The sequence below is a fragment of the Rhipicephalus sanguineus genome, chromosome 11 (assembly GCF_013339695.2).
Source record: "Rhipicephalus sanguineus isolate Rsan-2018 chromosome 11, BIME_Rsan_1.4, whole genome shotgun sequence".
In the NCBI taxonomy this organism is placed as follows: Eukaryota; Metazoa; Arthropoda; class Arachnida; order Ixodida; family Ixodidae; genus Rhipicephalus; species Rhipicephalus sanguineus.
The window spans coordinates 120,559,051-120,575,014 of NC_051186.1; the positions used below are offsets into that span (position 1 = coordinate 120,559,051).

A 15,964-nucleotide genomic window follows, 5' to 3' on the forward strand; every position below is an offset into this window, starting at 1 on the left:
AGCAATTTTAATTCTAGCGTGTCTTGCTAGCCAAAACCTTCAGCAAAGGATACACCCACTCCAGCTTGAGCCTCTGCGATGGTGCACTGTTGACCTTCATGAGACTGTAGTCGTGGAGTTGCTCACTCGGAATGTGCATCACGATGGGTCGGCCACGTAGGTACATTCGTACGGTGCCGTCCTCTGCGTCAACACATTTCACGACATCAAGACAGTGCACACTCGGTTCCTCACGAAATTGTAGTGACACAGCTGCGCAGTGTCTCAGATGTTTCACACAGTGCTCAGCAAACTATCAATTTAGGTTGTGCACACATAGTTGAAAGAGCATATTGTCGGGGAGCAGTGAAAAAGACGTGGACAGAAAGAGACACACAAACAACCCCACGCAGCACTGACTGTTAACTGAGCTTCAAAGGCCAGTTGATAGCACTACATGTGGCTGTTTGTGTGTCTTTTCCAGTCTTTTGCGCCGCTCCCCTACAACATATTCAACCAACTAGCCAACAAATTCACCCTTGAAGACCCTGAAAGAGCATGTCCAACAATCTGTGCATATCATATTTTCTAGCGTATAACACACACAAAAAATAGGGCAAATTCGCTGATAATGTGGGAATTCAAGTTAGTGTGCCCTAATTTTGGTGTGCAAGGTGGCTTCAAGTGCTCCATGAAAATTCAAGGAAGGTGCCTGTAACGGCAAGAGTTGAAATTGACACTAGGTGAGGACGGGAGAGTGACACCAGAGACTGAAACCAAGTGAAAGTAAAGTCTTTGCAATCTTCTAGCATATTTAGTGCGGTCATTTCTATCAAGGTGTAAAAATAATTTTCGAAGTTGAAATGTGCAGCTAATACACGGAGATATCTTAAATTTGTCCACGGGTTGTTGTGGGGAGGGGTGCAGGTTTATTTATTTATTTTTGTTACCCTCAATCGCCGAAGCTTTACAGAGGGAAGCGGGTTACAACATGAAAAATACAAAACAACGAAACAAAGTGTGCTATTTTATACATGAACAAGACTAAAGCAAATAACATCTCTACTCAATGAAACACAGGTTATACACAGGGGCGGGTTATATGCGAGAAAATAAGGTATTTTTGCTTCATTAAGCTGGTTTTCACTATAGCAGTCTTATGCACCTTACTTCAAGATAGGGTCAGCAAATGAGGCATCTCAAGAACATCACTTGGAAGCAGCAAAACAGACAGATTAATTTTGTCAAAATACATATTTTATGGTTGAGATGCTTTTATTTGATTTTTAGAGGTATCGGCATGTGGCTGTCTACCACTTAGACAGTCAACTGCTAAAGGATAATTTTCATTTTTACTGTTCTGCGCACCTCTCTTATGATCCTGGATTATATATGTACCTTGTTTCTCTATACTACGAAGTTGAGATAATGCCAGAGATACTTTCTCGTATATTTTTGTTCCAGTGATCAAAGTCAATACACACAAAATGCTGTAAAATATAGCAAAAGCCATTTGCAAAAATAAACACTTCAAAAATTTTGGCACTATAAATCATGCGGACTGATTACCTGTATTGAGCTGGGCCTCCCTTGTGCTGAAAAACAAAATTGCAGAAAAAAAAAGAATGTTCGTTACACATACTCGGCAAGATTATCACATAAAATATAAAACTAAATGCCCATCAATTAGGCATGAGCATAACGCGCTAACAATGTCTACACTTTCTTAAGTTAACTCAGTAGCATTCTGACGTAAACCTTCAAAACATTACACAGATGATTACATAAATCTTGCCATGTTTGCTGCGATTTCTTGCTTACCAATGCCAAGCAGGCAGACAAGACGTAAAAAAAAGTGTTAAAAACAAAGTTAGCTCACAAAAAGAACTATCCCAAGAAAACAGAAATGAAATGTCCAGTGTTAGATTGAAAAGGCCCAATAACCACAAACACTGGCCTGTGTTAAACAACAACACAAGAACAACAAAACTATTGAAAACACCAAACCAAACACCTTGACCCCAACATGTTGCAACTAAATTACTCTTAGATTCGCCAATGTAAACATTAAGAACTTTTAGATACTTTTACTAATCTAAACTATGTTGTATGTTTTTATCGACATTTGTGCACGTAGTTCAAAGGGAAGTTGGATCATTGCGCATGTGCAATAGACCCTTTTCATAATTGTAAAGCTAGCTTTCCTGCCATGCAGTTTGCCCAAGTAATGGCGGCTAGTCACTTACTGCAAACAGCGTGTTCTAGCGCATTTTGCTTACGCTATGACGTGGAAAATGTAGACTCGGCTCTCTTGACATAAATACGCATAATAGACAAGCCTCAGCACGTGCAACTAGGACCTCGTCTCCACTCTAAGCAAGAGAGGTGCCGCCATTACTTGTTCAAATATGCAGCGCAGAGAAGCGCACTTGCGGATTATGAAAAGGGTCTATTGTGTTGTAAACTCAGAAGCTTTATTACAAAAGCTTAGCAATTTTTCGCTAATACAGCCGAGCTTTTAGAAGGCTGAAATCAAACCCCTGAAAGGCTGTGAGAGTTATCGAGGCTAAAAGACAGGTGTGTTCAAAGACATTTTAAACCCCACAAAACAGCGCTTTCGACGAGGCGAGCAAAGATAAGCCCAAGATCATAAACAATTAGATCTGTAAGCCCAGAAGAAAAGTTTCGAGTAAGTTATTGCAATCTTAGTACATTAAATAGTTGGATAAGTTTGATTCTCATTCGTGGCTCAGAAACTGAGAATGAAAATAATATGCCGATAAGACAAAAGGCCGTATGAATCCTTTCCTGCAGTGCTACTAAACTGCACGCCACCAGGTTTGGGCACTGCAAGCAGACAAGCGGGATGTGTGGACCGTATGCTTATGGTCTACAAGGTATCAAACGGCATAGCACAGAAACAAGTGAAATTTCACATAAAAGTCCTGCACCCTCTGCATAAAAGGAGACCCACTTCTTGATGGATAACCAAGACTAAGTGGACAAATGCCTTTATGTCGAAAACACTGGCTGTAATGCCCTTAAATGTAGCATGTGATTTCCTTAAAGGAGTGCTGACACAATTTTGAGGCACTGCAAAAGAAAACATTTTCTATTTCCTTGGTATGCAATTTTAACGCTCCCCACACATCAGAGCCAGGAAACACACATAAAATATTTTAGTGTGATCTTATAAAGTTGTCCTTTGGAAAAGCTTGGGTCATGTATTCAACATGCACAGGTTCGTAAATTACTCAGACACGCATTGCTTCTTACGATGTTTCCTGGGGTTGAATAGTGCACACGACAAGGGACAATGCACAGAACTTGTTTGCGCTATTGAGTTTCAGATAAAGGCGTAACAACACGCCCAGCTAGCAATTCTACTCTCTTAAGGTGTCTGCTTTCCAACAGATAATAATAATAATATTATCTGGGGTTTAACATCCCTAAACCAGGATATGATTATGAGAGACGCCGTAGTGGAGGGCTCCGGAAATTTCGACCACCTGGGGTTCTTTAACGTGCACCTAAATCTAAGTACACGGGCCTCAAATATTTTAACCTCCATCAAAAATGCAGCTGCCGCAGCGGGGATTTGCTTTCCAACAGAATCACACAATAACAAGAGCAGACCTTCGTGTATTCGCACAAACTACATCAGTTGCAAACCAGCTGGGGTCAAAGTGAACTGGCGTGGTACAAATTCTACAGACTACCACCAACTACAACCACCACCAACTACTGCCACCACCATGCGGGACGGTCCTCGCATGCAAGACTCCTCGACAGATGCCAGCTGCGTAAAGACCGGTGCGAGTGTATCATCTTATTAGACATAGCAATTATACATGTAGAGATTATGCGATCTATAAAGCAAAAAAAAAAAAAAGATTTATCCCGCTTCCCAGGAATGTGCACGAGACTCACGAGAGAAAAAATAAACGCAGAGGACGAGTGTGCAGCTCGTCTTTCTGCCATGCAAAGCGCAGCACATCTGGTGAGCCTACATCAAGTGCAGATGCATTCATGCAAATGCACATTCCTGACAGCATCGTTTTAACAAAATATGCAGCTTATTGTTTGTGAACCATTGTTAAAAAGAAAGGAAGGATGTAACAAATAAGAAGAAAAATTATGCTTGGACTCCACTGCGGTGATAGTAACTGAGAACACCGTGGCAGCCAATGTGAAATGTACTGAGCAGTTGCACAGCAAATGCTTGACAGTACCAACCATTGGCATGATAATTGTGTTATTATCACTCAGGTTTAGTGCTTCTCAATTTGTGCACCCTTTTTTTTTGTGTGGTGTCCGTGTGTGAGCTTCAACAGGCAATGCTGAACAAGGACGACATTGCATGCATCGCAAGAAGTTGTTCTCAAGAGGCAGATGGCATCGCCTACTACGCCAGCCTGCTGCTATCGTGATAAACGACTGAAGGAACCTGTGAAATGTGCTAATTTGAACTGATTGATTGATTAATTGATTGGTTGGTTGACTGATTGATTGACTGACTGATGGATTGTTTGCTGACTGACTGATTACTTGATTGATTTATTGTCCACTCAATTGACTGACTGACTCATTAATTCATTCACTGATTCATCGATTGGTTGGCTGATTGATTGATTGATTGATTGACTGGCTGATTAAATGATTGTTTACTTAAATGATTGATCATTTGGTTGAATGGTTGATTGACTGATTGATTTTTATGCTCACTCCATATATTTATTTATTGATATATCGATCGATCGATTGAATGACTGATCGATTTATTTATTTATTTATCGATTGATTGGTTGGTTGATATATCGATCAATTGGTTGGTTGATATATCGATCGATTGGTCGGTCAATTGATGGATAACTCAAACACCAAGTGACGCAGTATTCCACTGGACTATCCACAGTTCACTTGTCCATGCCCCCCACCCAGAAACAGCCTCGGCTATCAACACTCGCACTGGCCTCTACGTGTGCCCCTTCGAGGAGCCTTCAAGGACCGGTCCCGCAGTCACCCCCACTGGATGCAGTCATGCAGTCTTTTGTCAGTGTTTACCCATGTCTATAGAGAGTCCCCGAGGAAGACCGCATGGGCAGATTGTACATGGAACCACCACTTACAATGCGTCTACAAGGAGGAGATGGTGGGGGAAGAAAAAGAAAGTCAGCAGCAAGGGAAAATAAACACACGCACACACATAACAAATGCATACAAAAAGAGAGAGCGGGGAAAAAAATAATGCGTGTGCACAAGCGGGCGCTCGTGCTAGAAGGAGCCAGAACTACTACCGTAAGCCATGCAGATGATGTTAAGCGAGACAAAAAAACTGCTAAAGTTCCGAGTAATGAGAGCTGACTTCACTTGTGCACTAGGACCTGAGTGGGCACATTTCACGGACAAGTGTGAAACATCCGAGCAAACCTGCGACATTTGCATTCCAAAAAGAAATGCCCTACTAATGAAACATGTTGCCATATCACATTACAAACCAGCAGCAATCACCTAACAGAGTCTTAGGTAATAACACACTGCTAGCTAAACTAGTAAAACACAGGCGATAAATGCATACGCCTATGCCTTGTGTCTTTCTTTGTGTTCGAGCAGCATGTTGCAAGTACCAACTATGCATACAGAAGCATAGCTTTCTAATTTTCCCAGAGGGGGTTGTGGTTAAAAGCTGATGTATCTGTGTACTGAAGGAGGCACACTAGATAAGTCATCGTCATGATCAAAATTAGCAGTTTATTAGGGCAAGGTTCATTCCAGTGGTATAACTTCATGCCTATAATAATTTCAGCCAGTAAATAGGGATGTGGGCTGCTTCGTTCTACCGTGAACGAGCTCGAAGAAGGGATAGGGAAGATAGTATCTCTGCCCCCCGCTCCCCCCACTCCGGTTAACTCACACCTTTGTATGCATATGACTGTTGAAACAATCTTGGAAAAGGTAAGATGCTGTCTAATTTCCTGATTAACAGCCTAAACCAGAAATTGCACGCACCTGGTTATGGTGTAAATGCCGTTAAACAATGCCACGGCAAAGTTCATGCTACTGAAAAAGCCTAATAACACAAATGCTTGCAGGTGGTCCTAGTGCACAAATGTACAAATAAAAACCCAAAGACAAGATACACGCCATCGTCTTTCTTGCACTGTATGTGATCTCATTACAAAAAATTAAAGAAAAAAATTCGTGCAAGAGCCAATGCATAGGCAGTGTACTGAAGCCATCTAGCACATTGGCAAAACAGATTACTACTGCAAATTGATTCTGCAGGATCCCGCAAGATGGCGGAAAGGTCCATGCACTTCGAGTTGTTGATTAATTCACTCTCATGCTGCCAACTGCTAGCTTCTTGGTTAGCTCAACTGGTAGAGCAACCGCCCTGGAAAGGTGTTGGTCCCGGGTTCAACCCCGTGGACCAGGACACGGCAACTAAGAAGCATTCTTTCTGAGAAATCTGTATCAATTTCCTTGTGGCTTTGTGCTAGAAATGGGTGGTCGTCAATTTCCCTTTCTTAAAATAGATTACCGACTGAGCCAATTGTAAATTAATATATTTTCACAATATAACATTGCATTACAAGAATAATTCCACCATCTACAGCTGTTTGCAAAGTAAAAGAAAGAAACAGTGCAAGAAAGGCAATAACATATGAAGAAAAAAATATTTCATCTCAACTCTACCTTGACATCATAATGCCTTAAACTGAACTGAATGTCGATTAATTTTTATGACACAAAATGGCAATGCTCGTTGCTAAAACTACGTGGTATGAAGCACACTTTTCTGCAAAGAGTGGATTACAGCAAAGTGAAATGCATGTTCATTAGTAGGCTTAAATGTGCAAGTTTTTTAGGCCATGTGGCCTTCTATATTTTTTTTCCTCCAGAGCAAGCGAGAAAGTGTTTTGTGCTAAAGTGTGCATCGTACCACATGTTCTCTGGTGCTACGTGAAGAAAATAATTCTGCTAGACTTTGCCAATCAGTTAACGAACAGATTTTGGTTGCACTAGCCTAATCGAAGCAGCAACGTCATGATAATTAAAGGCACCGGGATTCTGTGCTTGGTGTAAATGATATAGAATGTTCAGTGCAACAGTGAGTCATATATAATGCCTTCCCACACACACGCATCCTTAATATCCATCTGCACAAGAGATTAAATGCGAAGCTACAACTACAGGATTAGTAGTCAAGGTCACAGAGTCCCAAAACTGCACTGTGGGCTATAAGGAATGCTGCAGTGTATTCTACAGACTAATCCCAAATATCTAGGATTGCTCAAATTGCAGCTGAATATGAATACATATGTAGCACAATGGTGTGAGACAACCCCTTCTTAGAGTAGTGTGTGCATGAAGGCATTGTGTATGTATGTACTATCGCCACACAAAGTCTTAAAACCAGGGCAGCCATGAGAAAAATTTTCTTGCCCGCTGGCAAGTCGTAAGCATTGTAGTTGCATGTATTTCTCAATGGGTGATGTCCAAACTGCACCTTCAGCATAACTGAAGCCAATGATATGTAACGTTGAAAGAATGGAACTGTAAGTTTGTGCAGGTACAATTCCTGCTTACAGTGCGACACGCTTATGGCAGTAAACATGCCAAGTGATACGCAAACATTTTCCCAATATGCTGCCAAACTTTCAACACTACAACACAGCTCTACCATGCGCAGCTTTCATTAGTTGTGTCCACATTTCCAGCAAGCTGTCATCACCTCCGCTTCTCTGACAACTGGAATCTAGTGTTTGCGAGTTCAAATTTACAGACACTACTGGATTTGCACTGTACTGTCTGAATTTTTACACTGACAGAGATCTCATTAAGAGGGAATTTCAAAACACTGGATACGCACACTACTCAGATTAGAAAGCGCTACGAGAATATTCAATTTCCTCATGGCTACCACTGTCTATGAGCTCTTGGTGGTGATAGCACATTGGTACGGAATATGTAAATGAAGAAAGCTAAACGTTCTGCAAGAAAACGTGCAGTGCAATGGCCAGCACATGAGCGGGTGCCAAGTGAAAAGCAAGAAGCGTTTCATTCTTTGCTCATTTTCAAACTCTTCGAAGCCAAGCGCAGCAGCACAGGTGACAGCCAGTCAATGTGAAAAACCTTGCAAAGATTTGCACAGTCTGAAAAGATCTTGGAGAACTATAAGCATACTTGTATAGCACCATCAGGCAATCACAGCGTTTGACGCAATCTTTAGGAATGCTAAATATGACGGAATCTTTTGCGTGCTGCTCATACATATCAGGTTTCCCCATCTAGGTCATTGGCCATGATTATTGTTGATTGTTGTTTTGTTGTTGCACATCACCTATATATATGCGTGTTTTTCCTAATAAACTTTAGTTGCGAGTCAGCGCCTGTCCTGTGCCTTCTTTTACTTCGTCGTCGTCTAGTGAGCACTGTTTCAAGAAAGATTATAGTAACATATTTGTCAGTAGTCCCGACTGCAGCAGCACGATCACCATAACCACCACCTTCTATAGACCGTTGCATCGGGCGAGGAGGACCGGACTGGCAACCAGGGACTTTAGCAACCAGCGCTTTCCTCCTTTCTGGCTTGTGCGCGACTGTGCGGAGTGCGCGGGCTAATGCTTGGATGAATGGCGTTGTCGAACAATTTTTGCGTGTTTTAGGTCTGCCTGCGGATTTTGTTCTCTTTTATTGCAATGTCAGCCAGCGAAAGGTCAACGGGAAACCACTGTGCCGTTTTTGGTTGTTCTAACAACTAGAGAAAAAAAGGAAACCGCTGTCTGAATAAGTATGCGACGCACATCACCAAACGCGGAGTGTGTGCGGTTGTAAACTCTTCAAGGTACATCGTTCGTGTTGCGTTACAGGTTCTAAATTGGCAAGTGCCGCAATATATCCGGAATTCGCGAACAAACACAAGCGGTCATTTACGGCTCTGTCCGGTAAAGTCCAAAACATCTAAGCACCACTCGAGTAGCCACCTGAGTTGTTTTCGCTTCGTTTTATTATTATATTTTAATGTGATGTGTTGGTCTCACAATGAGCTTCAGGCCGGCTCAACACGGTGATCGCTGCAGTTGATGTATACGGTATTAGCACGGACGAGAAATCCCACTTCGCCGCGGGGTAACCGGCATCATACATTTAATTATTGCTCCGTACCACCCTTGTAAAACTCGAACATTCAATGAAAACTACATCGAAAGGACGTGGCGAGATCTTTGTCGTGAGGTTGCAACTTCCGTAAGACAGCGAGGCGTATTGTATACGATGAGTGTTATGAAAGCCGAAAAGTAAAAAAAAAAGAGTTCTGTCACTTCGCGTGTAGAACAACTACCTCAGGAAGACAAATTTTTACGTGGTCAAGAACCGTGTCCGACAAGTCGCGCAGTGTTATATAACATAGTTAATTCTCTTCTAAGCGCGATACAAAAACCGCGTTGTTACGCTTGTCTAGTGTTTATTGAACTGCCAATTTTGCTGCTTAGCTTTGCGAATGACAGCAAGAATTCAACAAGAAGAATACATCTGATATACGAAGTTACAAAAAACAAAACACACAAAAAAAACCGCGAATCACATCAGATGCCGATCAAAGGCTCGAGCCCGGGCGCGCTTCATGCCTCACCAGCAGAAGAAACTCTCTAACCATCTTCATCTTATTGCCGCCGAAATCCAATCAAATATGCCGACTCTTAAAAGAAAAAGAGAAAAAGAAGCGCGCCGGCATGTCAACATCAGCATCGTTCTCACGTACCAGCACCTCCCTGTAAACAGCTCTAACTTCGTCCACACCGGTGGGCAATAAACGAGCGAGTAATAAGCTGTCACTTAGAAATTCAGAAACAAAATAGGCAACTGTTTGTGAGCAACAAACAAATGCTGCGCCATGAAATCAAGACTGCGTGTTCACGCACGACCGCATGTACGAGCGGTAGTCGGTGCGACAGCATAAACACACCGTGAATAAATAAAAAAAAACTAAATAAAAGATTACAGTCCAATAAAAAAATTCATTGTATCCCCTTAGAGTTGCGGAACTTGCTTGCCCTGCTAGAACGAGTCGAAATATTTGTGTGGTTTTCCAACAGACAGTGCCGAAAATATATGACATTGACCACTTGCGACACGTTCGTGCCGCCGTATACAGTAGAACCCCGCTGTTACGTTCCTCACTGCTGCGTTTTCCCGGCTGTTACGTCGTTTTCCGCCGGTCCCGGCATAGCTCCCATAGGATACAATGTATTGGGAACCCCGCTGTTACGTCGTAACTGTTGGACGGTTCCCGTATGATACGTCGCGAAGTGCACTCGGATCCGACCGAGTGACTACCAAAGAGAGCCGCCATGGTGCATTTTCACGCAGCTTGGCCTCGTTTCACCGTAATATTAGCCGCATGAGAGGCGCAAGCAACAGAATCTTTCAATTGATGCAAACAAAAGCATGGCCTTCGAGATTCAAATTGCAAAGATGGCGTCTATGACGTAACTGCTCGCGAAAGCAAGGCCTTCGAGATTGGCATTTACTATTGACAAAAGCATAGCCTTTGAGATTTGTATTGCACAAACATGGCGTGTATGACGTAATTGCTTGCGAAAGCAAGGCCTTCGAGATTGGCATTCACTTCTGCCATCGCGTTGGCGTAGACTCATCATCATCGTTATTTGTCGGAGAGCGGGAGGAGTTCGAGCTGGTTGGAGCTCACACGGTCGTGCGTGCGGTTCGCGGTCGGACTCACCGCGCCGTTCGTGATTGCGTGTGCTCAGTTCTTTCATGCCTACAGCTGTTGGTGTTAAAAAAATCACATACGTTGATTACATTTCTGTGGATGAGGCCGTCCTAAGCTCCGCGTTTCTATCCATCGACTAGATCGCGGCTGAGCGCGCCAATTTTCGTGCTGCTCGTAAGAATTGAAATAAAATTCTGTACCACTAAATATTTTGCCGTTTTTCCTGTTTTTCGGCTCTTACGTTTCCCGTCTCTTACGTTTATTTCCTACGGTCCCTTCAAAAACTAATCAGCGGGGTTCTACTGTATTAACATCATTGACCCTCAATGGATCAAACCTTTTCAGGACGTCTCACAGACTCATTTCCTACGTAGACCGCATCTCTTGATACGAAATTCAGCGCACCAGAACAAAAAAAACCGACTGCAACCGCAGCCGCGCGCATACCTTCCATACAAACGCGGAGCTTCGCACATGCCAGTGGGTTGCCAGACCAGAGACGGCGCCGCCCGCTAGGCAATATGGCGGCGCCCACAAAAAAAAGGTCTATAGTTGTTAGCATCATGACAGTCGTAATCTTAAGTGCATCATAAGTAGTGTAAGTAGCAGACTAGCAAGATAATGACAGATTTTAATTAATGACGGTGATCGAACACAAGTTTACACCCGCGCTGCCGACATCACACATGCATTGCATTTTTATAGCTAAATGTGGACGTATTCTGGTAGAGATAAGACATATTTCCACAAAACAATGTCAGAGTATTTTCAAAAGCTTTCAGAAAAGGCATACTGAAAGATATTCATCTCCTTGCCAATCAATTCAGACTGTGCAAACTTAAGTGGGCTGCAGCAGAAACTACCACATCACAAAAGATCTGCACTACGTGCTACTTACTAATCTACACAAGAATGCAGGTGGTGATACTTATACAAGGATAACAGGCAAGACATCAAACAATTTCTGAAGACTGTTTCAATACCTCTACATTAACAGCCAAATAAAAGGACACATACAATTGAACTGACTATTGTTTGAAACATCAAGGTAAGGGCAATTCTTTTTTTTTATTTAAACAGAATACACTATTGTTGCAAAGTAAAATACTAACTGGACTGCCCAAAGCACTGCCCAAGAAGGCAGTTAACTGCTGGCTGGAAAAATTGTGCAATACAACAGGACCCGAGAAGAAGGCACATACAGTTGAACCCTGATATATCGAATCTCAAGGAGATCACAAAAGTGCTCTATATGCAAGTAATTTGCTATATAAATATTTTACATATCGAAAATATATTGAAGGGGATATTACAACTGTTCAACACACACAATAATTCGCTATATGAGGGTTCGATATATGTGGATTCGACCATAAATTGTTCTGTCCCGTGGTTTGCTCTGTTTTCCCCACAAGTTATGAACGAACCGGCCTAAAGGTGTACGCTTCTGCGATTAACTGTTTCGTATGTTAATACACCAGTTGCTACGTCTTGTGATTCGCTAGTTTTGGTTGCAAATGCTTTAGGCAAACCAAATAAATGACAGAAAAATCGAACTAAGGAAAACTGCTAGAGATTAAACAGCATGGGATGAAGTAAGCCGCTCGGAGCTAAACTCCGCGCTGACACACAGCTCGCAAAATGCCAGCCGGGATGGTAAGCAGTTTGCGAGGGCCACCAACGCTTGTACCTGTTGGCCGTGGCAAAGTCCTGGCTGCTGCAGCTACTGCTCCACCGCTTCATGGCGGACAGGTTGGAGGTGGAGGCCGAGATGTGGCGGTTCGGAGAGGGTGTCTGCCGCGGAGACGGGGAGCTGCGGTACGACGAGGGCGCCGGAGACGGGACGGGCGACGCTGACGTCGAGCTCTGGCCACCCTCACTGTGGGGGTAGGGAAGAGAGGAAAGCAATGTACGACAACCAGCTCACTCAGACTCACTCTAGAAGTATACCTTGCGCTAAGGGCTCACTTGGACTCAGACACACCAAAATCTTCCTCAAATGGACCCACTCAGACTCACAAAAATATAACTCAGCTGAACTCGATAAGACTCAGACTCATGTCTCGATCCGAGACTGTGTGAGTTTGAGTGAGTTGACTCATGAGTGAGTTTGCCAACCTATGATGATAAGTATGATAAGTAGAGCTGTGCGAATAGCAAAATTTTGGGTGCGAAGTGAATTCGAATATTGAAGTGTGAGTGTGAATCGAATTGAATATTTTTCTAATATTTCTCAAATATTTCTAGAATATTTTTCGAATCCTTCGTAGCGAAATTGCAGAAAAAAAGTTTGAAAGGATTCCTAAGCATATTCTTAAGAGATAGCAAAATCAAAGTGTTTCTTTTCGCTAGGTTGATGAAGCACTCGTGGGGTGGCGTTTCATAGTTGTCTTATCAAGAATGAGGCAATGTAGAGGCCGAATTCTATTTACGTACATGATTTGGTGCAACCAAAGTGTTGCCGACAACACTTTACACGTGATAGGCAAAGATGCCATTTCCTCAGCCTCTCCTCCTCTTTCAACTTCTGTGGAAGCCCAACTGATGTGGCGGACAAGGGTGTGCTCCCTTCAAGTCCGGAGCTCCAAATCTGCCTCGTAGACGTCGATATATAATAACATCTGAAGTTTTGGATGCTAAAAAGCTTCGGCTTCCGATTTTTTGGACTTCCTGCCCAAATTTCAGGTCCAAAACAGCATTAATTGAGCCCCCACATCTGCCACATCTTTCATCTCCATGTTGGAACCAGCGTTTTCTTGAGTTAATACATTTACGACCGTAGCGGAGCTTGAAAGACAGCTTTGCCGCAATACGGGGGTGTGATGAGGTGAAGCATATTGAAAATCTAAGGACCACTTCCAATCTGACGTCTCTTGGCAAAGTTCGACCGTAACGGAGCTTGAAAGACAGCTTTGTCGCAATACAAGAATGTAATGAGGTGAAGCATATTAAAAATCTGAAGGGGTCACTTTCAATCAGGCGTTGCCTGTATTTGTTTTTGGGAAGTTCGAATAGTTCAAATAGTAAAATTCCAGTGCGAATCGAATCGAATAGCAAACACCGTTCGAAAAATATTCGAAATTTGGAATATTCGCACATCCCTAATGATAAGTGACATGCAGAAGTTTTACACAACCAAATGGATTGAACCAACAATTAGACCAGGGAAAGCATAGAGGAGGTTAATTGTTGTCTTCAACTGAAGTGTACTAACTGTGGCGTAAATTGAAATGAACTGAAGTGGACAAAAAATCACCCTTTCCATCGGTGAGATCTGGATCCACAGCCTTTGAATATTCAAGGTCGTGGGTTCAGATCCCGCCGATTGAAAGCATGATAAAATTCACTACAGTTAAAGACAACAATTAATGTCCTCCATGCTTTCCCTGGCCTAACTGTCCGTTTGATTCATTTGGTAAGGCCCTCGGAAAAATTCCCTTCTTTCATTCATGCAAAACTTTGCAATCAAGTGCAAAGTTGACATGATACGATCGTAATACAAACCCTGTGCATTAGCACGTGTTGTGTGCACACTGCTTACGGTCTTTTCTCTGCGCTGTGTGATAGTAATGCAAATAAAGAGAGGCCATACAGAGGTATTGTTGACGTTGTAGAGAGAAGTTATGCGCAGGGTGGTATGCTATAACACATTAAGCCAGAACTGTGAAATGTAGCATCATGTAAGTTTGTCACAAAGTGCAGTTGATGACAGTGCACCCAAAATACTGAACTCTGTGCATTTTGGTTCAAGTGGTCTGTCTGAACGAAGTATGATACAAAACCGAATAACAAGCTTAGTTCACCGGAACACATGCATGCAAGACTGTGCTCAGAACGATCGATTATGAAAATGGACATATGAGCAGACGTGCTCACTGCTTTATCATGTCATGTTTCATTACTTGTTACAGTACTCACTACCTTGTGATCTTTCAGGCAAAAAGTGCAAAAAGTCCCAGAAGAGCTCGTTATAGTATTAAAGATGCCATAACTGATGGTGAGGGATTAATTATGCCAACCTGAGATTTCCTTGGTACTGATTTGAAGCATAGTACTCGAGTGTTCATGCATTCCACTTTCATTGCGATGCAGCTGCTGTGGCCTGAGATCAAACCCAAGACCTTCATGCTCAGGAGAGCACGGCCATAAAAACAGAGCTATGATAGCAGGTAAAGCAGTTGAGTTAGTTCCAGGGCTAGACAATGTATTTTCTACCTTTCTTTGATAAACCGCGCCTACGAGTAGCCCATGGATTTCTCAGTTATGTATACTTATCTGATCCAACCAACGGGCCCAACTATTTTTCCTACCACCAAACCAGTTTCTCTAGTAATAATAACAGCTCGGGTGTTACGCGCCAAAACCACAATATGATTATGAGACATGCCATAGTGAGGATTAATTTCAACCACCTGGTGGGGTTCTTTAACATGCACCTAAATTTGAGCACACATCTGTTATGGCGTTTCACACTCATCTATACATGCGGCTGCAGTGGCCGGGAACCAAACCACAACCTTGAGCTCAGCCTGCTAGGCTACCACAGCAGGTAAACAGTTTCTCTACCAGGAACGTAAATAGTAATGCAAATAAACAGAGACCATACAGAGGTATTGCTGACATTGTAGAGAGAAGTTATGTGCAGGGTGGTATGCTATAACACATTAAGCCAGAACTGTGAAAGGTAGCATTATGTAAGTTTGTCACAAAGTGCAGTGGATGACAGCGCACCCAAAATACTGAAAACTGTGCATTTGTTTTGTAACGTCTGGTGCGAACCAATTTTTGCTTGAGGGACCACACACCCGGTTAATTGGTGTATTGATGTGGGACGTTAATAGGAGAAACAAGGGAGAGGCCTTTGCCCAGCAGTGGGGGCAGCCAGACTGATGATGATGACCCTAAACACACCTGTGCAGTGAGCTGGTGGACGCGGTAGGAAAGTAGCTGAGTCGGCGCTGGGGTGCCACCCCTGGCGAAGTGTGCGTTGGGTGGTGGTTGCCATTGTGCGCCGTCACCCCGTCTGTGTAGGACGACGTGGAACTGTTGCTCGCCTGTGGCAAGAAGAATAACACAAACCCAATCACACAGTGTGCCAGAAACCATAGAGTTATGTATAAACACTACCATACTGCTAGTTAGACTTATGGTGCAAGGTAACGACGTAATAACAGTGCTGATTGGCAACAAATTTTATGACAAAAGGCATTCAGCATACATACACTTAAAATTGCCAAATGATCATGTGTA

At 42.8% G+C, this 15,964-nt stretch overlaps 1 protein-coding gene across 5 annotated transcripts in view; it reads right to left on the reverse strand.

The window, feature by feature from the left end:
- Window positions 1–15,964, reverse strand: part of LOC119374824 (echinoderm microtubule-associated protein-like 2) — a 235,873-nt gene that overhangs the window by 62,678 nt on the left and 157,231 nt on the right. For all 5 annotated transcript variants that reach the window (XM_037645023.2, XM_049410959.1, XM_037645019.2 and 2 more), the window contains exons 4-8: window positions 15,626–15,768; window positions 12,405–12,593; window positions 5,044–5,115; window positions 1,549–1,574; window positions 54–183 (exon numbers count right to left, since the gene is read on the reverse strand). In XM_037645023.2, coding sequence (XP_037500951.1) covers window positions 54–183; window positions 1,549–1,574; window positions 5,044–5,115; window positions 12,405–12,593; window positions 15,626–15,768 — 560 coding nt within the window. The remainder of the gene's footprint in view (window positions 1–53; window positions 184–1,548; window positions 1,575–5,043; window positions 5,116–12,404; window positions 12,594–15,625; window positions 15,769–15,964) is intronic.